Genomic DNA, 25,487 nt, shown 5'->3' on the forward strand with positions numbered 1-25,487 from the left:
GCGCACTCGCGCACTCGCTCTCGCGCTCTCGCTCTCTCTCACACACTGTCCCTCCTCTCTGTCTCACGCTGTGCATCTCTGTCTGCCCTCACCTCCATGCCCATGCCTCACCTCTCTCCTTCTGTTCTGGACAGGTGCAGAATCTGCTGAAGTCTGTCTTTAACGCCACCTCTGGGACAAACATCACCCTGCAGGAGCCGGGTCACAGCCAGCCCCTCCCACCTTCGTCCTTCCAGAGGTTTCTGCGGGAGCGGTCCATTCCAGGGGCCGTGTTGACTGACCACCAAGCTGCCTTCACCAACAGGTCTGTGCCACCCCAACCACGGCTCTGTACCCAGCCCAGGACTGTGACTGAGAAAGCCCCCCCCACCCACCCCCAACTCTCTGTGTCACGATCCAGCATGATAGAGGGCTTTCTCTGGCCCTGTGCATTCTGGGTGACTGTGCTGCCATTGTCATCAGCAACAATCCTCAAGGGCACTTGGATCTCGGGACCCCCGACTACCACATCAGGAGGTCAGGGAATGCTTTACGCCCATGGAAGACGCTTCATCGAAGTGCGATGACCTGTTGTTACGCAGCAAATCCAACTGAGAACTTGAGCACAGCAAGATCCCACAGACAGGAAGTGGTGATAACTCTGTTTGTTGATGGTGGTTCCACAATACAGCTTGGTGCCAGCCCACCTATCAGGGTGGAAATCTTAGAAACTGTTGTTAAAGAGGCTACAGGAGGGCAATTACTGAAGTTCTGTGCAATTGAGCAGTGTTGGTACGGTTTTGTGAAAGGGAACCCACGTTCAAACAGTTAGCTGGAGTTCTTGGCATCAGTAACATGCCCTGTAGATCAAAGATAAACAGTTAGCTTCAGTTGGCTTTCCAGGCGACATTTGATAAGGCCCATCACCGAAGGTTATTTTGGAAAGATGGTGCAGGACGAGGATAGTGGTGAGGTTGGGGCGGTGAGGGTTAACACATTGGCACAGATAGAAGATGGTTTCTTATTCACAAGGCAAAGTAGGAAAAATGAGTCATTTTCAGCTTCTGGCAAGTTTGGTGTGGGATATAACTTTTACCTCTTCAAATGTCCAGCAGCTGCTGCGCAGTTGAGATTCCGCACGGTAAATCCCTGGTTCTGTGGGAGCGTGACTACACTTGTTGAGGCAGCTTCTGTTGTTCCAATCGTTTAAAACTGCACCACACTCCCCAAGGCCTCACAAGTTATTTGTATCCTCACAGAGAGCTCAGCAGCTGTCTCCCATTCTCTGTACAAAAGTCCAGAAGAAAATAACCTGTTAGCGCTACAGCATCATTACAATGTATACAAAGCTCTACAGGGAGTTTACGAGGCTAATAGCCAGAGGGTCATCTGACGCAGTTGACTTAATGAAAGGATGGTGGGGGATAATGACATTGAATATTTTTAAGGTAGCGGTGAGCAAATTCTTGTGAAGGAAAGAATCGACACTTGTCACTCAGTACAGACCCTCCGACAGCGTGGCGCTCCCTTGCCACGGGTGTCAGGAATAGAAGATTTTGCTGATGGGGCAGATGAAGTTAGTGGGTGGAAGGTTGTGTGGCGTGGTATCAAGCCGCAGATGGGCAGAATGGCCAGATTCTGTGTTGGCAGGTTAAGTTGTTTTGGTTTGGGATATTTTGTCATGCCATTGATGTAATGTCGCTGCTGTCTGATGTTGACAGGTATTATGAGAGTGCTTATGACACGGCAGGTAACATCGGATTGCAATATCCAGAAAACCTCACAGCTGAGGAGTCTCTTACCTACGAGACAGATACAGCAAGGGTACGTCTAACAGACTAGCGCAGTTAGACTGGTATGCGTGGATACAGTCACCCTCCCCGTACTCGCGGATACAGCCACCCCCCCCTCCCAAACCCCCCGTACTCGCTGACACAGCCACCCCCCCCCCCCCCCCGAACCCCCCCGTACTCGCGGACACAGCCACCGCCCCCCCCGCCATACTCGCGGATACAGCCAAGCTCCCCCCGCCAACCCCCTGTACTCACGGACACAGCCACCCCCTCCCCATACTCGCGGACACAGCCCCCCCCCGTCCCCCGTCCCCAAACCCCCCCACCCGCCGTACTCGCGGACACAGCCCCCCCCCCGTACTCGCAGATAGAGCCACCCCCCCCGTACTCGTGGATGCAGCCACCCCGCCAACCCCCCCCTGTACTCGTGGATACAGTCACCACACCCCCACGCCACACCCCTGTACTCAAGGACACAGCCACCCCCCCCCCGTTCTCGTGGACACAGTCACCACACCCCCACCCCACTTCCACCCCCCGCCCAGTATTCGCGGACACAGTCACCACACCCTCCCCCACCCCGTACACGCGGATACAGTCATCCTTCCCCCCCCCCCCCCCTCCCCCCCGGGTACGTGCGGACACAGCCACCCCCACACCATTCGCGCGGACACAGTAGCCCCGCGTGCGCTGACACGGTGACCCCCCTACCCCGTACACGCTGGTCGACATACAGCCTGATGTGTGCAGTGTTGTTGCCCAATGCAGGCTCTCGCGGATGTGGGTACGATGTTGGCGAGAGCTTTGTACCTTGAAGCAGGAGGGAGTGAACACCTAGACAACATCAAAGCCGACCCTGTGATGGTGAGGCTCAGACCCTCGGATCAGTGGATCTTGTCACTGTTGCTAATGTAATGTGCTGGAGGCCAGAGTGAAGCTTGGCTGGGGGTGAGGGTCCATGGGCGCCTGGGCTCTCTACAGCCCCTGCAGGCGTGAGGGGGAGAGTGGGATTAGACTGGGTGAGATATTATAGGGAGCGGGGAGTGAGGGGGAGAGTGGAGTTAGACTGGGTGAGATATTATAGGGAGCGGGGAGTGAGGGGGAGAGTGGGATTAGACTGGGTGAGATATTATAGGGAGCGGGGAGTGAGGGGGAGAGTGGGATTAGACTGGGTGAGATATTATAGGGAGCGGGGAGTGAGGGGGAGAGTGGGATTAGACTGGGTGAGATATTATAGGGAGCGGGGAGTGAGGGGGAGAGTGGGATTAGACTGGGTGAGATATTATAGGGAGCGGGGAGTGAGGGGGAGAGTGGGATTAGACTGGGTGGGATATTACAGGGAGTGGGGAGTGAGGGGGAGAGTGGGATTAGACCAGGTGGGATATTAAAGGGAGCGGGGAGTGAGGGGGGAGAGTGGGATTAGACTGGGTGGGATATTATAGGGAGCGGGGAGTGAGGGGGAGAGTGGGATTAGACCAGGTGGGATATTAAAGGGAGCGGGGAGTGAGGGGGAGAGTGGGATTAGACTGGGTGGGATATTAAAGGGAGGGGGGAGAGTGGGATTAGACCAGGTGGGATATTAAAGGGAGCGGGGAGTGAGGGGGGAGAGTGGGATTAGACTGGGTGGGATATTAAAGGGAGCGGGGAGTGAGCGGGGAGAGTGGGATTAGACTCGGTGGGATATTACAGGGAACGGGGAGTGAGGGGGGAGAGTGGGATTAGACTGGGTGGGATATTACAGGGAGCGGGGAGTGAGGGGGAGAGTGGGATTAGACTGGGTGGGATATTAAAGGGAGCGGGGAGTGAGGGGGGAGAGTGTGTGTGGGTGCCTGAATGGCTGCAGATTGATTTGCGGGTGCTTTCTGCCTCATACCCACAGGTTTCTCGGATGCTGTATACATTCCTGATCCAGCCGAATAATTCCTGGAGTCGCGCCATTCGCAGCGTGATTGAGAAGAGAACTCTGGGTAAACAAACCCCTGGGTAAGGTGTAGGGGTGGGGAGTGAGAATACCAAATCCTGGCACTTCCTGCTCTCTGCCATGGTGTGCCATGTGTTGGTGTTTGCGAAGAAGAGGGAGGGGTCAGTACCGAAAGCCCCACTCCTCCCTCAGCAATGGCTGCTTCACCTCACACTCTCTATTCCAAGTCATAGGGGACTTTCACAACCCAGAATGCATTGCTCGGCCAAGATGGCGGCCGAGACGACCAAGGATTCCTTCTGTGGCTGGATGGATGGATGGACGGACTCACTCCTGGGTTAAGGCTGTTCGCTGTTGGTCTGCGTTCCAGTGGCCTTCCAAGCCCGTTCTTCCACCCCCGCTGCCCCCACTCTGGTGTGACAGTCCTCCCTGAACAGACAACACAGCCTGCCCCCTTTCTGTCCCATCACCGCGGCTCCATCACTCTCTGTCCTGACCCTGCACATTCACACACCCAGCTCCCCACTCTGTGACTTCCCCCTCGCTCCCAGGGGCTCTTTCAGCCTGCCCAACCCTTCGCTCCATTCACTCCTACTCACCCTTCCACCCACGCCATCTCTCTCCCTCCCTTAATCCCATTGTCGCTCTCCCTCTCTCTCGCGCTCGCCCCGTCTGTCTCTGTCTCTCGCGCTCGCCCTGTCTCTGTCTCTCGCTTTCGCCCCGTCTGTCTCTGTCTCTCGCGCTCGCCCCGTCTGTCTCTGTCTCTCGCGCTCGCCCCGTCTGTCTCTGTCTCTCGTGCTCGCCCCGTCTGTCTCTGTCTCTCGCGCTCGCCCCGTCTGTCTCTGTCTCTCGCGCTCGCCCCGTCTGTCTCTGTCTCTCGCGCTCGCCCCGTCTGTCTCTGTCTCTCGCGCTCGCCCCGTCTGTCTCTGTCTCACGCGCTCGCCCCGTCTGTCTCTCTCTCGCGCTCACCCCGTCTGTCTGTCTGTCTCTCTCGCGCTCGCCCCGTCTGTCTGTCTCTCGCGCTCGCCCCATCTGTCTGTCTCTCTCTCGCGCTCGCCCCGTCTGTCTGTCTCTCTCGCGCTCGCCCCGTCTGTCTCTGTCTCTGTCTCTCGCGCTCGCCCCGTCTTTCTGTCTGTCTCTCTCTCGCGCTCGCCCCGTCTGTCTGTCTCTCGCGCTCGCCCCATCTGTCTGTGTGTCTCTGTCTCTCGCGCTCGCCCCGTCTGTCTGTCTGTCTCTCTCGCGCTCGCCCCGTCTGTCTGTCTGTCTGTCTCTCTCGCGCTCGCCCCATCTGTCACTGTCTCTCTCGCGCTCGCCCCGTCTGTCACTGTTTCTCGTGCTTGCCCCGTCTGTCTCTGTCTCTCGCGCTCGCCCCGTCTGTCTGTCTCTCTCTCGCAGTCGCCCCGTCTGTCTGTCTGTCTCTGTCTCTCGCGCTCGCCCCATCTGTCTGTCTCTCTCTCGCAGTCGCCCCGTCTGTCTGTCTGTCACTGTCTCTCGGGCTCGCCCCGTCTGTCACTGTCTCTCGGGCTCGCCCCGTCTGTCACTGTCTCTCGGGCTCGCCCCGTCTGTCACTGTCTCTCGCGCTCGCCCCGTGTGTCACTGTCTCTCGCGCTCGCCCCGTGTGTCACTGTCTCTCGCGCTCGCCCCGTGTGTCACTGTCTCTCGCGCTCGCCCCGTGTGTCACTGTCTCTCGCGCTCGCCCCGTGTGTCACTGTCTCTCGCGCTCGCCCCGTGTGTCACTGTCTCTCGCGCTCGCCCCGTGTGTCACTGTCTCTCGCGCTCGCCCCGTGTGTCACTGTCTCTCGCGCTCGCCCCGTGTGTCACTGTCTCTCGCGCTCGCCCCGTGTGTCTCTGTCTCTCGCGCTCGCCCCGTGTGTCTCTGTCTCTCGCGCTCGCCCCGTGTGTCTCTGTCTCTCGCGCTCGCCCCGTGTGTCTCTGTCTCTCGCGCTCGCCCCGTGTGTCTCTGTCTCTCGCGCTCGCCCCGTGTGTCTCTGTCTCTCGCGCTCGCCCCGTGTGTCTCTGTCTCTCGCGCTCGCCCCGTGTGTCTCTGTCTCTCGCGCTCGCCCCGTGTGTCTCTGTCTCTCGCGCTCGCCCCGTGTGTCTCTGTCTCTCGCGCTCGCCCCGTGTGTCTCTGTCTCTCGCGCTCGCCCCGTCTGTCTGTCTGTCTCTCGCGCTCGCCCCGTCTGTCTGTCTCTCTCTCTCTCTCACGCTCGTCCAGTCCGTCTGTCTCTCTCTCTCTCTCTCTCTCGCGCTCGCCCCGTCTGTCTCTCTCTCTCGCGCTCGCCCGGTCCGTCTGTCTCTCTCTCTCGCGCTCGCCCCGTCTGTCTAGACCCCCCGCCGCCCATCTCGCCCCCCCCCGCCGCCTGTCGCTCGCACCCCCCCCGCCCCTCCGTCTCACACTGCCCCTTTACTCATTTCTCTCTCTCTGCCTGTGTTTGCCCACAGATGAGGAACAGATGATGTTTTATGTTTCTGCTGCTTCCCAGCTGAACCTGCCGACCCAGTTTGTGCAGCACATCTTGGCCAACCTGACCGGCCAGGCCACAAACCTGACTAGAGAGGAGTGCAGCAATGCAGACAAAAGGCCTAAGCAGGACCGTGATGTGAGTCTCTGTCCTCCTCCATTGTCCTTGTGACACTCCTCTTCTCCCTCCCTCGCACGCTCCCTCCCTCACTCTCATCCTCTCTCTCTCTTCCGGCAGCTCTACGACTTCCTATGGATCCGGGGCGGGCTGCGAGAGAACGCCACCGAGCCTGAGGCCTACTGCCTGCGCAGCCCTGTCTGGTTGGTCAAAGCCATCTCACCGGCCTTTGAGCTCAATGACTGGGCCTCGACTGAGTACTCAACGTGGACTGAGAGCCGCTGGAAAGGCATCAACGCTCGAATCTTCCTGGTGGCTAGCAAGAAACTTGAGGTGAGAGCCCCACGGGATCAGGCTTGACCGTGGCGGAAGGCAAGTGCGGCCTGTCATTTAGGCTTCAGTCACGTTGGGCTCTGGGCAGTGCGGCCCGTTGCCAAGGCCTCGGTCACGTTGGGCCCTGGGCAGTGGGGCCCGTCACCAAGGCCTCGGTCACGTTGGGCCCTGGGCAGTGGGGCCCGTCGCCAAGGCCTCGGTCACGTTGGGCCCTCTGCAGTGCGGCCCATCGCCAAAGCCTCGGTCACATTGGGCCCTGGGCATTGCGGCCTGTCGCCAAGGCCTTGGTCACATTGGGCCCTGGGCATTGCGGCCCGTTGCCAAGGCCTTGGTCACATTGGGCCCTGGGCAGTGCGGCCCGTCCGAGGCCTTGATCACATTGGGCCCTGGGCAGTGCGGCCCGTCGCCGAGGCCTTGGTCACATTGGGCCCTGGGCAGTGCGGCCCGTCACCGAGGCCTTGGTCACATTGGGCCCTGGACAGTGCAGCCCGTCGCCGAGGCCTTGGTCACATTGGGCCCTCTGCAGTGCGGCCCGTCGCCAAGGCCTTGGTCACATTGGGCCCTCTGCAGTGCGGCCCGTCGCCGAGGCCTTGGTCACATTGGGCCCTGGGCAGTGCGGCCCGTCGCCGAGGCCTTGGTCACATTGGGCCCTGGGCAGTGCGGCCCGTCGCCGAGGCCTTGGTCACATTGGGCCCTCTGCAGTGCGGCCCGTCGCCGAGGCCTTGGTCACATTGGGCCCTGGGCAGTGCGGCCCGTCGCCGAGGCCTTGGTCACATTGGGCCCTGGGCAGTGCGGCCCGTCGCTCAGGCCTTGGTCACATTGGGCCCGGGGCAGTGCGGCCCGTCGCCGAGGCCTTCGGTCACATTGGGCCCTGGGCAGTGCGGCCCGTCACCGAGGCCTCGGTCACATTGGGCCCTGGGCAGTACGGCCCGTCGCCGAGGCCTTGGTCACATTGGGCCCTGGGCAGTGCGGCCCGTCACCGAGGCCTTGGTCACATTGGGCCCTGGGCAGTGCGGCCCGTCACCGAGGCCTCGGTCACATTGGGCCCTGGGCAGTACGGCCCGTCGCCGAGGCCTTGTAAAAACACAGTTAGTCTGACAGATTCTATCTCTCTCTCTCTCTTTGTGTGTCTATCCCTCGCTCAGATCATCACACTGCTGACTGGGATTGCAGTGCTATTGGTTTCGCTCATCCTCGTGTACTTCATCAACGCCAAGGCCAATGTCCTGTTCACCACCTCACGGGAACACAGCGACGCAACCTACTGACCTGGAGGACTGCCTGCTGTTGGGCGGGCATGGGAGAGGCTGGGGGAGAGTGAGTGAGAGAGGGGGGTGTGTGTGTGTGTGTGTGTGTGTGTGTGTGTGTGTGTGTGTGTGTGTGTGTGTCAGTGTCTGTCTGTGTGAGAGAGAGAGAGGAACAGTGTGTGTCTGTTTGTGTGTGTGTGCGAGAGAGAGAGAGAGAGAGAGGAACTGTGTGTGTGTGTGCGTGCGTGTGTGTGTGTGCGTGCGTGTGTGTGTGTGAGAGAGAGAGAGGAGCAGTGTGTGTATGGGAGACACTCCAGGTGAAGTGGCGGGGGTGGGAGGGCGCGGGTGGAGTGTGTGTGAGAGACAGTAACTGTGGGGTGTGAAGTCGAGAGATTGAGGAGCGTGTGTGAGGGAGAGGGAGGGAGGAGAACTCTTCGGAGGCAGCTGTGTGTGTATCTGATTTATTTAACACTGGTCAGGCCTGGGGGGGAGGGTGATGGACACTAAGGGATGGGGTTGGGTGTCTCGCAGCGTGAGGGCTGCCAGCTGCAGCTATTCGACTGGGTGGTGACGCGCAGACCACCCCACCGCTCCTTTCTTCCTCCTCCCGCTGGGCGTTCCGGGCTAGGGAGAGGAGCGGACGGATGAACCCCTTTCGGTGGTGGGGAGGGGCAGGATCTCGGATTTTGTGCAACACAAAACACAGTGGTGTGCGTGAGGGCTTGGAGTGGTGTCCCGGGAAATGCGGAGGGGCTGGTGGGTACAAAATATTCACATGTTTCAGCCACGTTCTGATGGAATTAAAGGTGAGAGTCTGTCCCTGTCTGTCTGAGAGTCTGTTTTGGTGAATCATTTAGTGGTCCTCAGGATGCCAGACATCCTTTCTGTGTGGGGAGGACAGACAGGGATGCTCAGCTCTGCATTTAACAGCCTTCAGAACCCTCCCTACAGGCTGCAGGGAATATGTCACGATAGCAAGGCCAGGGCGCATGCAGATCTGATTTTGTGTCAGCACAGGACCCTTCCGTGGATCAGCGGACTCACAAAAGCGGGAAATTGAGGCTACATCTTCAAGCGCAGAAGGAGACCGCTCAGCCCCATTGCGCCTGTGCTAGCCTTCCAAAAGAGCTTTCTGCCCTTTCCCAATAATTATCCCATATCCCCTTAAAATCCTCGATTGACCCTACTGTGCGACACTCTCGGGCAGCTCATTCCTGCTCCTAAACCCCTGGCCGTGAGAGAAAGCCAGACCCCCACCTTTTCCTGTCTCTATCACTTCTTTTCCCGGTCTCCTTCAGTCTGTGTCCCTCTCCTTCTCGATCCATCAGCCTCCTGTTCTCCCAGGGAACCAGTCCCAGCTTCTCTAATCCCGACTCCTCATTGACATTCCTCACCCTCGGTCAATCTTTCCTGCACGTCCTTCCCAAAGTGTGGAGCTCGGAATGGGACACACCGCTCCAGGCTCAGGCCCAGCCTGCCTTTTGTACAAAGTGTAGAGCTGGATGAACACAGCAGCCAAGCAGCATCAGAGGAGCACAAAAGCTGATGTTTCCCCATCCCCCTTTTTCTGATGAAGGGTCTAGGCCCGAAACGTCAGCTTTTGTGCTCCTGAGATGCTGCTTGGCCTGCTGTGTCCATCCAGCTCTATATCTTGTTATCTTGGATTCTCCAGCATCTGCAGTTCCCATTATCTCTGTCTTTTGTACAAGTTTAGATGTTGGCCATGATCTTCGAATGTCATCGAATCCCAGCTGCCCCAGAGGTCTGTCATAAATGTAGATTCATTGTGCTATACAAATGCAGTGACAGCCCTTCGGCCTACTGAGTCTGCACCAATAAACTACACAAAGATCCTCCTTTCCTGCACCTGCCCCATATCCTTGAATGCTATATTCCAAATGCTCAGGCAGTGTTCCAGATTCCCGAGTGAAAAGGCTTGTTCCCTAAATCCCCTCTGCATCTCCTGCCCCTCGCCCTGAAACTGTGACCTCTCATGATAGCCCCCTTAACCAAAGAGAGGAGCTGCTCTCTGCTCACTCCGTCCATACCCTCGATCATGCTGCTCCTCAGCCTTTGCTCCTTTTAAGAAAACGATCCAAGCCTGCTTGGTCACCCTTCGAGCTCTATTTCCCTGTCCGAGCAGATTGACTAAATTAGCGTTACCAACTGAGATGCCCAGACAGAACATTTTGAATGAATTATATCATTAAAATTCTATTGCATAATTAAAGAATATCATATGGGCTGCTACAGAAAAGATGTTGTGAAAGGGTCTCGAAAACATTTACAAGGATGTTGGAGGGTTTGAGCTCTCGGGAGAGGGTGAATGGGCTGGGGCTATTTTCCGCAGAGTGTGGGAGCCTGAGGGGTGACCTTATAGAGATCACCTTATAAACCTTATAAATCATGAGGGGTGTGGTTAGAGTAAATAAGCAAGGTATTTTCCTCAGGGTAGGGGAGTCCAAAACTGGAGGGGCATAGGTTTAAGGTAAGAGGAGAAAGATTTAAAAGGGACCAGAGGGGTAACATTTTCACACAGAGGGTGGTGCGTGTATGGAATGAGCTGCCAGAGGAAGTGGTGGAGGCTGGTACAGTTACAGCATTTAAAAGGGATCTGGATGGGGACAGGAATGGGAAGGGTTTAGAACATAAGTACATAAAAACCAAAAGAACTGCGGATGCTGTAGATCTGGAGCAAAAACAGAAGCTGCTGGAAAAGCTCAGCAGATCTAGCAACATCTGTGAAGGATGAAACAGTTAACGTTTCGGGTCCGGTGACCCTTCCTCAGCACTCGGGTCCGGACCCGAAACGTTAACTGTTTCATCCTTCACAGATGTTGCTAGATCTGCTGAGCTTTTCCAGCAGCTTCTGTTTTTGTTCAGGGCTTAGTGAGATAAGGGCCTGTTGCTGGCAAATAGGACGAGATTAATTTAGGATATCGGGTCGGCCCGTCTGGTTGGGCCGAAGGATCTGTTTCCACCTGTAATTGCACTGCCAGCTAAATATTCATGGGGCACATGGCTTTGCGGACAGAAAGAAAAGTACACACTATAGGAGTAAGTTACTGCAGATGCTGGAGTCTGTCCTGAAAACAAGAAGTGCTGGGGATCACAATGGGTCAGGCTATTCCATGGACACAGAGCAAACCAATCCTTCGAGTCTAGATAACGGACGTGGAGAGTGGAGGGAGCAGGCAGTGTGCTGGGGGAGAAGGGATGTTGCTAGTTCAGATTAAGAGATTGGAAATGAGAGAAGAGCAGAGCAATGGTGTGTCTACTTTCCAGACTGGGGAGGATGGACAGTCCTACAGCAGGGCTGTGGGGAGGGGAAGAGAGGACATAGTGACAGCGAATGCAATGAGTGAAGCTAAAAGGAAGGGAAGAAATGGGAGCTGGTTCAAGATTTTGAAGGTGTTGAGCTCAATATTAAGCCCAGTAGCCCGCGACGTGCCTAACCTGGAGATGAGATGCTGTTCCTCCAGTTTACGCAATGGGATCACTGCAGCCTGTCGAGGACAGACACGCGCTCACATTGTCCCTGTTTCGACTCACCAAAATGAGAGAAAGCTGGTTCTTTTCTCAAGACTGTCCCCTGATCAACTTGAGGCAGCCAGCCTGGTACAAAATATAAACAAATCCTCACAGTCAATCAACCCTATCTGCTGCGTTGTTCGCGGTCACACCCCTACTACTCATATTCTACATACCACCTGCTCTCCTTGTGCCCCTCATAGAACCATAGAAAAGGGGCAGTTCGACGTGCCATGTTGGCCCAAAGACACCTTTATTGGTCAGTGCATTGAGCACAGGGAGCTGGGAGGGCCACGTTGCGGCTGTACAGGACATTGGTTAGGGCCACTTCTGGAATACTGTGTGTAATCCCGGTCTCCCTGCTACAGGAAGGATGTTGTGAAACTTGAAAGGGTTCAGAAAAGATTTACGAGGATGTTGCCAGGGTCGGAGGGTTTGAGCTACAGGGAGAAGCTGGGGGTGGGTGGTGGTGACCAGATAGAGGTTTATAAAATCTTGGGGCATGGACAGGGTGAGAAGACTGGGTGTTTTTTTTCCCAAGGTTGGGGGAGTCTGATACTAAAATGGAAAGATTTAAAAGGGACCTAAGGGGTAACTTTTTCACACAGAGGGTGGTGCGTGTATGGAATGAGCTGCCAGAGGAAGTGGTGGGGGCTGGTACAGTTACAGCATTTAAAAGGCACCTGGATGGGGACATGGATAGTAAGGGTTTAGAGGGATATGGGCCAAATGCTGGTCGGCATGGATGGGTTGGATAGAAGGGTCTATTTCTGTGCTGTGCAGAGTCTATGTCACCACGCCCTCAGCCTTCTCTGCTCCAAGGAAAGCAACCCCACTGTCTCCAATCTCCCTTCGTAGCTACAATTCTCCAAGGAAAGCAACCCCACTGTCTCCAATCTCCCCTCGTAGCTACAATTCTCCAAGGAAAGCAACCCCACTGTCTCCGATCTCCCCTCGTAGCTACAATTCTCCAAGGAAAGCAACCCCACTGTCTCCGATCTCCCCTCGTAGCTACAATTCTCCAACACTGGCATCATTCCAGTGGCTAATCTCTGCAGTTTACGCACAGCAATTTAGGGGAGGCGATGGCCTAGTGGTATTATTGCTGGATTGTTAATCCAGAGACTAGACAACATTCTGGGGACCCGGTTCAAATCCTGCCGTGGTAGATGGTGGAATTTGAATAAATTAAATATCTGAAATTAAGGATGCAATGATGACTGTGAATCCATTGTTGATTGTCGGGGAAACCCATCCGGTTCACTAATGCCCTGTGGGGAAGAAAACTGCCATCCTTACTGGTCTGGCCTCCATGTGACTCCAGACCCACAGCAATGTGGTTTACTCAACTGCCCTCTGGGCAATAGAGACGGGCAGTAAACACTGCGTGGTCAGCAACATCCTCATCCTGTTAATGAATGTCCTTCCTGTAACGTGGTGACCAGAACTGAACACAATACTTCAGTTGTGGCCTCACCAGGGTCATATACAATTTCGTCATCCTATACATCCTTTCCTATTCCATACCTCTGTGTGAAGGAGAGCATTCCATATGTCTTCTTTATAACCTTATCTACCCATACTGCTACCTTTAGGGACCTGTGCACGAGCACACGCTGTTGGAATGGAATAACCAGGTGGATCAAGGAGTTCACTTGCAGCATCAAAGAGTTTATTGAAATTACAGCAGTGGGAAGAATCCCTCTGAAAATTCAGAGAGCTTGTCAGTGCTGCCCACGACTGGGTAGAACAAAATGGCCGATGGCTGCCCATGACTGAGCAGCACAAAATGGCCAATGGCTGCCCACGACTGAGCAGAACAAAATGGCCGACGGCTGCCCACGACTGAGCAGAACAAAATGGCCGACGGCAGCTCATGCAACAGAACGTGGCCGATGGTAGTTCAAGAGCTTGGGAAACTATTTGCCTAATGTAGTCTTCACAAGTAGAACAATAGCATGTCTGTAGACTCAAGGTTACCAAACTGAGATGGAATCTGCAGCTGCAGTCATTTATGCAAAAGAGAACATTTCACACGATCCCTCTCGAATTATTTTGTCAATCTGTTAGAATAGTAAGAGTAGGTTTTAATTAAGATCCTTCCGATAATCATAGATAGAGGCTCTGAAGTAGTTACAGATGCACTGATGAAAAAAAAACTAAAAGCTTTTAGAGATCTAGACGCAGTCTGACTTAGTAAAAGCAGCCCCCATCACCTTACAGGGAGATAAGAGAGTCTGGGAAACACCATCCATAAGACCATAAGACATAGGAGTGGAAGTAAGGCCATTCGGCCCATCAAGCCCACTCCACCATTTAAATCATGGATAATGGGCATTTCAACTCCACTTCCCTGCACTCTCCCTGTAGCCCTTGATTCCTTGTGAGATCAAGAATTTATCAATCTCCGCCTTGAAGGCATTTAACGTCCCGGCCTCCACTGCACTCTGCGGCAATGAATTCCACAGGCCCACCACTCTCTGGCTGAAGAAATATCTCCTTATTTCCGTTTTAAATTTACCCCCTCTAATTTTAAGGCTGTGCCCACGGGTCCTAGTCTCCCCGCCTAACGGAAACAACTTCCCAGCGTCCACCCCTTCTAAGCCAGACATTATCTTGCACCACAGGTGGGTCATATACCAGTCTTTCAGTGACGTGATTGGGTCAGTTGGAAAGATGTTCACATGGGTGAATGAGGCAGCACTTCCTTCAGGTTATGGACCATCAACAGTTCCACGGTGTACACCACAGTAGGTAAATTGCTGAGGCTAACTGCATAACCTGCTGTACCTGAGAGCCGATTACAAAGGGATAACCTAGTACCACTGACCAATAGTAACCAAACCGGGATGGGGGCAGGGTTTGAGCTTAAACAGTGTAATTTATGACATTGTGAATTTTTTATGGGCCTTGTGGCACTGGAATAAGAAGCAATACTGAAAATAAAGCCGCAATAAAGATTACCTGGCAGTTACACACAAGTCAGATCCTCATTGGAAAATACAAGATGTAACAGAGCACTTCACCAAACAAAGGAAAACATGCATTTTTATAAGAGATAATGGGAACTACAGATGCTGGAGAATCCGAGATAACAAAGTGTACAGCTGGATGAACACAACAGGCCAAGCAGCGTCTTCGGAGCAGGAAAACTGACGTTTCAGGCCTAGACCCCTCAGGGTCTAGGCCTGAAATGTCAGTTTTCCTGCTCCGAAGACGCTGCTTGACCTGTTGTGTTCATCAAGCTCTACACCTCTATACATTTTTATACATTTGTTTCATCCTGTCTTCGCAATTGCAAACATATCATACTATTAATTAATGACGTGCGTTTCCAAATAAGCTAATTGTATGACTGTACAGCCAGAGATGGATTTCGGGTCAACTCCTCATCCTCCACAGTTTCAGAATGTCTCCCAGGATCTTGTGACAATGCTGTCACTTCTAAAAGTTACCTTGGCCCTTTTATTTGGAAGAGTCATTGTGAGGCAGAGATGCTGAACTGGATACTGTAGGTAAACAGCTTGGAAGGCCTTGTGTTTTGTTTTACAAGTTGGAAGAATGGAGGCTGAATGGGTTTGGCCAGTTGTCACTGATCCAGATTTTCCTGCTTTTGCTATTATTAGAAGCCTTCAGGGTCTAATAAGAGCTTTAGTGAATGTTTTCTGACTGCTGTTCTCTCTGAATTTTCTCTTTTTTTTAGCCTCCTGGATTGGAGAACTGCATGTGAAAATCTGTGCCTAAATTTGCCTTTTTGCCATGGGGTGTGTTAATTGGGTGTTACTAAATGGGAGCAGTGAATGAGTATCGGCTACTGTACCTGTTATTCAGTTAAGCTTTCCAAAGGTTAATTTACTCTAAATTCCTCTTTCTTTTGTTTGTATTTTAACCGTAGTGTTTAAATCAATTGTGTTTTGCTTAATATCGAGTAATTTGACCAGGCGCGTCCCATCTCGGCACTTCACCTTTACTCTTTAATTCAGAAAATGTTAGGGTGTAGGATATTTTAAAATATTTTGAGAGAGTCTGCTCGGGTCCATAACACTGTCTTATTTCCCTTCTTCAGGCTTTTCACTGTATTCAGGTCTATTCTCTCCCAATCGTTTGCCAACTACAGTCTGGTAACTGCCAAATAATTGGATACTTACCTATCATGCCAGGACCTTTCAAATTCCTTACAATCATCATTACGGGAAGAACCAAAGAGTTATAGTTTCAATTTGAACAAAGTTATGTGATTACCGCTAATGTTAGAATTCTTTAGCTAATGAGCAGTTTCTATCTTAGCATGTTTAAGTGAAATCCCCCCACCCCACTCTCTGTCTTCAAACAGGGCTGTCTAACAAAGTGTTCATTTAACCCACATTCCAATCTCTGCTCATTTCTGTAACCGATGATTCATTTCTCGCTGTCATAATATGGGAGTTGCTTTTACTGTCAGAGACTGGTTTGCTCTCATGATTTACCTCCTCTCCAGCTCTCTGTGATTTTTTTTACTATGTAGGTGAATCTATAACTACGTTGGAATCAATATCTATGATTATTCGAAGGATCCCGAATAAAACCTACTATTAGTTTTGTAACAGGTTGATGAAATAATTAAAGAGAGATTCACAAATTAATAGTAGTGTGAAATATTCTTATCTATGTCTTATGTGTAAACAACTGTAGCTGCATATTCTATAGCAATTCCACAGAGCTGCTGTTGTTCTAACTTCTGCAGCTACATTAAGCGAATATTTTCCTGAGCTCTCTAACTACTGTCAGTCATATTTTGCTGCATTAGCCCTGGGCAGCCATTGGCCATTTTGTGCTGCTCAGTCATGTGCATCCCTGACAATGCCAAGATCTCTCACTTCATCCACCCATTTCAGCATAATCCCATTTATCATGTCAATGCATTACTCCACACTTATCAGAGTTGAATTCCATCTGCCACATTTCTGCCCACTTCACTGACCTATCTAAATCATTTTGGAACTTAGAGCTAATTCTACACTGTCCTCTGAGCTGCTACTTTTTGTGTCAAGTGCACATGCATGTATTCTGCTTGAATTGATGTTCTTGTGATATATCCCGATTAGTAATATACAGGATTCTTACGGGGTTTGACAGGGTAAATGCTGAGCGAGGATGTTTCCCCTGTTGGGAATCTCGGGCCAGAGGGCACAGTCTCAGAATAAAGGGTCACCAATTTAAGACGGAGAGGAGGAGGGATTTCCTGTCTCAGAGGGTTGTGTGTCTTTGGAACTCCATGCCATAGAAAGGTGTGTGTGGGGTGGGGCGGGGGGAGAGTTCTTGTGTATATTTCAGGTTGAGGTAGATATATTCTTGATCAGTCCAGGAATGGACGATTACAGTGAAAGGTCAGGAAAGTGGACGTGAAGAATGTTGGAACAGCCATCATCCTATTGAATGGTGGAGCAGGCTGAAGGGGCTGAATGGTCTACTCCTGTTTCTTATTCTAATGGATGAAAATCTTTGATAGTTTCTAAGGCTTATTCTTAGGGCTATTTTATTTACTTTATGCTCATTGCTGAAGGGAGGATGCAAAACACAACATTGTACAGAGAGTACTCTTTTAGCCGATCATATATTTATCTCAATGATGGAAATGCACAAAAGAATCCTGTAGGTGAATCTAGAACTACTTTGGAATCTATGTCGATGACCTACATATTGATTCTATTCATGAAGTTTAAGCACTAAATAAATTTTAACATAAACACGATGAAGAAATGCACAAAACATGACTCTCTGAATGGTAAAGGGCCCACTTCCGGGTGAGTGGCGCTTGGTGCGTGTGCCTTTAAGAGGCAACCGGATGTCCGGTATTGACACTCTTCAACGCTCTTCCGGGACAAGATGGCGGCGCCCGCTGGGCGGTGTGGGACCCGGCGGAAGTGAAGGCCGCGGCTGGAACGGAAGCGGTGCCGGCGCGGTGACGTCAGTGGCTGGTGACGGGGAAGATGGCGGCGGCAGGAGGAGGAGGTGGAGGTGGAGAGGAGGATGAGGAGCTCCAGGAGTTGTTGGAAAGTGAGAGGATGATGCTGACACTGAGGAGGAGACTCTGCAAACATTGAATAAGTCTCAACCCGCCGCAACGGTCAGAGGGTAGAGGTCAAAGGCTAGAATGGCCGAGAGGGTTTTGGTTAATGGCTGGTAGTCAGTGAGCCCTGACCAATAGGGATTGGTTCATTGGGACCATAGTCAGTGAGCCCTGACCAATAGGGATTGGTTCGTTGGGACCTTAGTCTGTAGGCGCTGACCAATAGGGATTGGTTCATTGGGACCTTAGTCCGTAGGCGCTGACCAGTAGAGGTTTGGTTCATTGGGATCTTAGTCCATGAGCCCTGACCAATAGGGATTGGTTAATTGGGACCTTAGTCCGTAGGCGCTGATCAATAGGGATTGGTTCATTCGCACCTTAGTCCGTGAGCGCTGAACAATAGGGATTGGTTAATTGGGACCTTAGTCCGTAGGCGCTGATCAATAGGGATTGGTTCATTGGGACCTGAGTCCGTGAGCCCTGACCAATAGGGATTGTTTCATTGGGACCTTAGTCCGTGAGCACTGACCATTAGAGATTGGTTCATTGGGACCGTAGTCCGTGAGCACTAACCATTAGAGATTGGTTCATTGGGATCTTAGTCAGTGAGCACTGACCAATAGGGATTGGTTCACTGGGAACTTTGTCAGTGAGCCCTGACCAATAGGGATTGTTTCATTGGGACCTTTAGTCCGTGAGCCCTGACCAATAGAGATTTGTTCATTGGGATCTTCGTCCAGCGCTGACCAATCGGGATTGGTTCATTGGGATCTTAGTCAGTGAGCACTGACCAATAGGGATTGGCTCATTAGGACCTTAGTCCGTGAGCCCTGACCAATAGAGATTGGTTCATTGGGATCTTAGTCCGTGAGCGCTGACCAGTAGGGATTGGTTCATTGGGACCTTTGTCCGTGAGCACTGACCAATAGGGATTGGTTCATTGGGATCTTAGTCCGTGAGCGCTGACCAATAGGGATTGGTTCATTCGCACCTTAGTCCGTGAGCGCTGAACAATAGGGATTGGTTAATTGGGACCTTAGTCCGTAGGCACTGATCAATAGGGATTGGTTCATTGGGATCTGATTCCAAGAGCACTGACCAATAGGGATGAGTTCATTGGGACCTTAGTCCGTGATCGCTGACTATTACGGATTGGTTCAATGGGATCTTAGTCTGTGAGAATTGACCAATAGGGATTGGTTCATTGGCAAGTTGGTCAGTCAGATTGGTCAGTGAGGTTTGGCCAAGGGCTCTTGGCTGCTTGGTGCTGATCAGTGAGAAATGATCACTGAGTGTTTGTGTAGTAGCGTGTCGCTTATTGCAGATTACTCTGTGTGGATTGGTTCACTGGCTACTTGGTCAATGTGGTTTTCGCCGGTTAGAATTGGTCAGTAGGGATTAGTCCAATGTGGTCCCAGTCAGTGACATTTGTCCACTGGGGCTTTGGTCAGTGGAGTCTTGGTCAATCGGAGTAGCCAGTGGAGTGTTGTTCAATAAGCATTGGTAGCTGGCAAGTTGCTCAATGTGATTGGTTATTGTTGGGTTTGTTGTTGAGGATTGGCCAATGAAAATTGGCCACTTGGTGTTTGCTAGAGGATTGGTCAATGGGATTGTTGAATGTAGTGTTCATCAATGAGGATTGGCTCACTGTGTATTGGTGAATAAGATGAGTTGATAGGGTCTTGGTCAAGGGAAATGGCCTGTAGGTGTTAGTCAGTGGGCTGTTGTTCAGTGAGGATTGGTCAGTGGGCCGTGTGGAACAGCCATTGGGGTGTTGGTCGGTGAGGAGTGGCCAATGGGTTAGTCGGTGGGGGCTCGGTTTGATGGGATCGATGGGAGTCTAGCTGGGTAAGATAAGATAAAGAGCTTTGGTTGCTCGAAACCTGAAATGAAAGCAGAAATAACTGCAGAAACTCAAAGAGGAGAAAAGCAGAGTTCAGAACATTTTGCGAAATGTTTGTCTTCGCAGATGCTTCCAGACCTGCTGAGTCTCTCCATTGAGATGTGTTTTAATTAGTTAGGTTTGATGCTTTGAGATTTTGTCAATGGAAGAATGGTCATTTCGAGGATAGGTCAGCAATGTTTGATTATACATGGAGACGGCAGATACAGCTAGGAGGTGAGAGGCACTGTTTGGTGGCTGGAATGTGTGACAGTGCAGGTAGGAGTAATATCGGGCTCGGAGTAGAAGAGAATGCGGTTACGAGTGGGAGTGTGGACAGAGAACAAGGCGAGGCAGGGGTAAGATACCATTGGTAATGCTGCTGTTCCTGTTATCTCTAACGCTGTATATCTTCTGTAAGGTGCCCTTGATGATTTTGACAAAACGAAACCTACTCCACATCCCCAAGCAAAAGTGGAAGCTGAGAAACCAGATGGAAAAGGCTCCAAAGTGAGTGCCGCATTGATCTTAACACAAAGTGCAGATACTCCGAATCTAACCCTGTGCTGTCCCTGTCCCGGGAGTGTTTGATAGGGGACAGTGTAGAGGCATCTTCAGAATGTATCTAACCCTGTGCTGTCCCTGTCCCTGGGAGAGTTTGATGGGGAGACAGTGTAGAGGAAGCTTTACTCTGTATCTAACCCCGTGCTGTCTGTGTACCTAGGAGTGTTTGACGGGGGGGACGGTGTAGAGCGAGCTGTCCGTGTCCTTGGGAGTGTTTGACGAAGTGGGGGGCGGGGGGGGGCGTGGGGACAGTGTAGAGGGAGCTGTTGCTGTCCCTGGGAGTGTTTGATGCGGGGGCGACGGTGTAGAGGGAGCTGTCCCTGTCCCTGGGAGTGTTTGACGGGGGCGGGGGGAAATCGTGTAGAGGGAGCTGTCCGTGTCCCTTGGAGTGTCTGACGGAGGAGGCGGGGGACAGTGTAGAGGAAGCTGTCCCTGTCCCTGAGATTGTTTGACTGTGGGGGACGGTGTAGAGGGAGCTGTCTGTGTCCCTGGGAGTGTTTGACATGGGGGAGGGGGAAACGGTGTAGAGGGAGCTGTCCTGTCCCTGTGAGTATTTGACAGGGGGACGGTGTGGAGGGAGCTGTCCGTGTCCCTGGGAATGTTTGATGTGGGGGAGGGGGGCACGGTGTAGAGGGAGCTGTCCTGCCCCTGTGACACGGTGCTGATGTTCCTCCCGGCCTGCCTGCAGGATACACTCCTCACTGCCCAGGAACAATTCTTCAGTGAGCTGTCCCTGTCACTGTGAGTGTTTACTGGGGGTGGGGGGAGCGCGGTGTAGAGGGAGCTGTCCCTGTCCCTGTGACTGTTTGCCAGTAGTGGGGGAATCTGTGTAGAGGGAGCTGTCCTGTCCCTGGGAGTATTTGACGGGGGGTGGACGGTGTGGAGGGAGCTGTCCTGTCCCTGTCCCTGTGAGTGTTTGCCGGAGGGGGGGACGGTGTAGAGGGAGCTGTCCCTGTCCCTGTGACACGGTGCTGATGTTCCCCCCTGGCCTGCCTGCAGGATGCACTCCTCACTGCCCAGGAACAATTCTTCAGTGAGCTGTTTGACAGTGAGTTAGCTGCCGAGGCGACGAAGGAGTTCGATAAGGCCATGCAGGAGCTGGCGGAGCAGGAACCGCAACTGGTCGAACAGTTCCACAAACTGTCCGAGATTGCCTCCAAGGTCGGTGAGTATGCCGTGCCAGACAGAGCTGGCAAGCGCTGGGTTTCGGGTGGCAGCACCGGGCGTTCGGTTGGTAACTGCGTCCTGTCTGACTTCTGCTGTCCCTCGCAGGCACTGACCCAGCCTCCAATCAGGAGTTCACCTCATGTTTACAGCAGACACTCTCCGGGCTGGCCAAAAATGCCAGTGGCCTGCAGGTAACGTCGTTCCCTCATAACGTTCGCTCTGTGTCCATGTGTCCGCGTTCCTCCCCTGTCTCACTCTGTCTCTCTCTCTGTGCCTCACTGTCTCTGCCTGTCCCCTGGTGACAGGGTGCTGATGCCACTGAAGAGGAGTTGAGCCAGGCGATGGGCAGCCTGGGCGTGGACCTGGGGCTGGCTGAGGGAAGTGCTGAGGCAGAGGGCTCTTTTCTGCCCGTCATGCAGACCATCATGCAGAACCTGCTGTCTAAGGACATTCTGTACCCGTCGCTGAAGGAGATCGCTGTCAAGGTGAGGCACCTCACTTCAGTCCTGCTCTGATAACCCTGCTCCTAGTTTCACATTGGTCACAACTGACTGCTCCCCATGCTTAATACACCTGCTTACTCTCTCTCACACTTTACTCCCTGCTGTGCACGTTCACTGATTTGCAGTCATTACTCATTCTTGCACACTCACCACTCTGCTAGCTGTCTGCATGATCCCTAGATGCACAATGGCTTATTGTATGAAAGGCTGAACTCCTTGCACGCTTAGTACTCACTGTCTCACCCACACACACTCACTCCTCAATACCTCGAATCCACGATTACTTGTTCACAGCTCACAGTCTCACAAGCTCAATGCTGCAAGCACACAGCTGCTCACACACACTCCCCGCTGCCATGCAAACTGACTGCCTTGAATGTGAACTTCCTTGCACAATCTCCATTCACTATCACTCTCACCCGCGCCACTCAGCTCACATGCTGACTGTCCAGAGCTCAACTCTCAAACTCACACTTTGCTGTCTCGCATGCACATCTACTAACACTTCCATTATAACTTTACACCCTCACTGCCCCTCTCGCACACTCGTGCCCACTTATCATTACACCTGCACGTGTTTTCCCCCCCCCACACCCCAGCCACTCTCGCTCTCTCCCACATGTTTATTGAATGAATGTCCTGCCTGATGATGACTGCTCAGCATTTCGGAGGGGGTGGGGGCCGCAGGATGACAACATGGAGTGCTGCGTGTGGTTAACCCTTTATCACTCTTCCCTCGTGTTCCAGTACCCGGAGTGGTTATCTGTTCACCGAGACTCCCTGACCAGGGACGAGCTTCAGAGATACGAGCAGCAGCATGTCATCATGGACAAGATCTGCCAGCAGTTCGAGGCTGACGGGGACAGCAATCAGGAGGAGCAACAGCGAGCTCGCTTCGAGACCATCCTCGAGCTCATGCAACAGGTAAGGGCCAGAATTGAGGGGCCGAACTATGCGGCTTTCTCCAGTGGGGAAGTGGGGGTTGGCCACTCAGCTCATTCACTCTGTGCCAGCCTTCCGAAGGAGCAAACCCATACAATTGACCCTGCACCCCCCTTGCACTCAGGCAGCTCATTCCCGTTCCTAAACCCCTCGCTGTGTGAGAAAGTTCCCCGTTTCCTGTCTCTATCACTTCCTTTTCTGATCTCCTCCTCAATCCTTCACCACCCCCCCCCCCCACCCACCCACTGTGGGTACAGTTTCCCCTTCTCCCCTCCGTCCAGCCTTCTCACAATGTTAAACACCTCAATCCCATCTCCCATCAGCCCACTTTTCTCCCGGGGAAACAGTGCCGGTTTCTCCAATCCCAACTCCTCACTGATGTTCCTCATCCCTCTGCAGTCTCTCCAATATCTGCACGTCCTTCCCAAAGACCGGAGCTGGGAACGGGACACAGTGCCCCAGGCTCAGGCCCAGCGTTACACAAGTTTAATGTAACTGCCCAGCTCTTGTTCCCTTAGTTGGTATTAATGATTAGATTAAGCTCCCTTAAGTGCTGGTCTGCCATTCAGCCCGTTGAATTTGCCCGAAAAGAAGTTCCTCCTCAGCCCCATCTGAGATAGCTTGGCCCCTACCCTGAGACTTTCTGGCCTGGATTTAGACTCCATTCCCACCCTTGGAAATGAATGGGTAGAATATTAGTGCCGGCCCCGCACTGTGGATTGCTGTGTGAATTCGGTTTGTTTGTGGGAACGACCGCTGCTGGGGGAGCGAAAGAGCAGCCCGTGTGGGCCACTCAGATGTGAAACTGTGGTTTCAGCAGTTCGCTGACGTCGAAACCATTGGAGATGTTTTCTCCAGAGGGCAGTGTTGGCAAATACCTGCAGTTCAACCTCGCTCACTACCGTCCCCCTTGCTCCCCCACCCTGCTTGAACTCTTACTCCTCCCCCCACCGCCTCCCTGCGCTCCGTTATCCTGCATGTTGCCGGGCGCCGCCACTCGCTGTTTACACACATGCGTGCCTGTTACTGCTCTCACTCGCTGTCTCTTTTCCTGCTGTCAGCTCCAGGATCTTGGCGAACCACCAAAGGAGCTGGCTGATATGGTGAGTACAAGCCTCCCATTTCCCCACCTCGCTTCGGGCTTCATTTACAGAATTATTCCTTCATCTCCCACTGCCCTCACTGAGACCAGGGACCACTTCACAGCGACAGTGTAAGAGGGAGCCTTACGCTGTATCTAACCCCGTTCTGTCCCTGTGCCAGGGAGTGTTTGATGGGGGGGAACAGTGTAGAGGGAGCTTTACTCTGTATCTAACCCCATGCTGTCCCTGTCCCTGGGAGTGTCTTATGGGGGAGAGTGTAAAGGGAGCTTTACTCTGAGTTTAAGCGTGGGGAAGCAGTGGTGTGAACTAACTCGCCTCCCTGTTTATTCCCACAGCCTCCTGGCCTGAATTTTGACCTGGATGGGATGAACCTCCCGGAGAACATGACAGCAGGCACGGAGCAGTGTGTGGTCATGTGACAGGCTGTGGGCCAATCATGTTTCAGATTCTGAACCCTTTCCCTCCCTCCCTTCCTCCGTCCCTCCCTCTGAGTGATGCCCTGAATCTGGGAACCCGACACCGTGCAGTTCCCAACAAGGAGGTGGAGGGCCCGTGTTGCCATGTTTGTTCAGGGAGCTATTTGACTATGGGGGCAGCACATAAACTGCAATCTGCTGGTTCCTCTCTGCTGTCAACATTGAAGACGGTTTCCTGCTGGATGCCCTCGGGCTGGGGACCGGGAGACGGAGCAGTGAGTTCTCAGAGAGCTCCACGTTGGAATATTTCCTCACCTGGCCGTAGCTCGGTCTCTGTGCTGGGTCTGCAGCGGTGTCTCTCTCCAGCTCGAGTGGTGGACTGGTTTGTGTGATTAACTCCTGATCAACTCTAAAAGTGATTTCACTGAATCTCACTGTCTCTATCTCTCCTTCTCTTTCACTTACAACGCATCTCACTCACTCTCGCACACACTCACTCACGCACACTCTCTCGCACACTGACAATATCCAGGCTTGGGCTGGCAAGTAATATTCGCGCCACACAAATGCCAGGCTACCACCATCACTAATAAGAGATAATCTCACCACCGCCCCTTACCATCACCGAATCCCCCCACTACCCACATTCTGGGGGTTACCATTGACTAGGAACTCAACTGGACCCACCACATAAACAGGAGCGGGTCAGAGGCTGGGAATCCTGCAGCGAGTAACTCCCGTCCTGTCTCCCCCTAAAATCCCGTCCTGTCTCCCCATCTACAAGGCACAAGGCAGGAGTGTGATGGAATACCCTCCACTTGCCCCTGGATGGGGGCAGCTCCAACAACACTCAAGAAGCTCGACACCATCCAGGGACAAAGCAGCCCCCGCTCGATTGGCACCACACCCACAAATATCCCACTCCCTCCCCCACTGACGCTCAGTCGCAGCAGTGTGTACCATCTACAAGGTGCTCTGCAGAGATTCACCAAAGATCCTCAGGCAGCACCTTCCAATCCCATGGCCACTTCTGTCCAGAAGGACAAGGGGCAGCTGGTTGAATTGTCGTCATACAGCATGGAAACATCAATCCAACCCGTCTGTGCTGAACACATTCCCAAACTCCACTCGTCCTGTCTGCCTGCTTTTGACCCATATCCCCCTAAACCTTCCCTGTGCATGTCCTTATCCAAATGTCTTTAAGACATTGTAACTAATTGCGTTCACCACTTTCTCTGGCAGTCCATTCCACACACGAGCCACTTTTTTAAAAATTAGCCTTCATGTTTTTTTCAAAACTTTCTCCTCTCAACGGAATGATATGCTCCCTCGGTTTGAACCCTCCCACCTTAGGGAAAAAGACCTTGTCTATTCACCCTATCCACGCCCCTCATGCCTTTCTAAACCTGTCTCAGGTTACCCCGCAGCATGCGACGCTCCAGGGAGAAGGAGTCCCACCTATCACATTTGACTCAAAA

The 25,487-nt window shown here is 52.8% G+C and overlaps 2 protein-coding genes across 2 annotated transcripts in view; both read left to right on the forward strand.

The window, feature by feature from the left end:
- Positions 1 to 8,677, forward strand: part of ncstn (nicastrin) — a 76,534-nt gene extending 67,857 nt beyond the window's left edge. Inside the window, exons 8-14 of the mRNA XM_059642840.1 lie at positions 135 to 304; positions 1,701 to 1,803; positions 2,541 to 2,636; positions 3,652 to 3,739; positions 6,136 to 6,293; positions 6,393 to 6,605; positions 7,751 to 8,677. Coding sequence (XP_059498823.1) covers positions 135 to 304; positions 1,701 to 1,803; positions 2,541 to 2,636; positions 3,652 to 3,739; positions 6,136 to 6,293; positions 6,393 to 6,605; positions 7,751 to 7,873 — 951 coding nt within the window. The 3' untranslated portion in view covers positions 7,874 to 8,677. The remainder of the gene's footprint in view (positions 1 to 134; positions 305 to 1,700; positions 1,804 to 2,540; positions 2,637 to 3,651; positions 3,740 to 6,135; positions 6,294 to 6,392; positions 6,606 to 7,750) is intronic.
- Positions 8,678 to 17,305: 8,628 nt separating this feature from the next.
- On the forward strand, positions 17,306 to 24,438 carry pex19 (peroxisomal biogenesis factor 19). The gene is made up of 8 exons (XM_048525416.2): positions 17,306 to 17,419; positions 19,736 to 19,824; positions 20,878 to 21,043; positions 21,151 to 21,236; positions 21,351 to 21,530; positions 22,296 to 22,472; positions 23,552 to 23,593; positions 23,929 to 24,438. Exons 1-8 carry the CDS (start codon positions 17,353 to 17,355, stop codon positions 24,010 to 24,012), a joined length of 891 nt encoding a protein of 296 aa, XP_048381373.1. The 5' UTR covers positions 17,306 to 17,352; the 3' UTR covers positions 24,013 to 24,438.
- Positions 24,439 to 25,487: the final 1,049 nt, after the last annotated feature.

The sequence above is a fragment of the Stegostoma tigrinum genome, chromosome 46 (genome assembly GCF_030684315.1).
Source record: "Stegostoma tigrinum isolate sSteTig4 chromosome 46, sSteTig4.hap1, whole genome shotgun sequence".
NCBI lineage: Eukaryota > Metazoa > Chordata > Chondrichthyes > Orectolobiformes > Stegostomatidae > Stegostoma > Stegostoma tigrinum.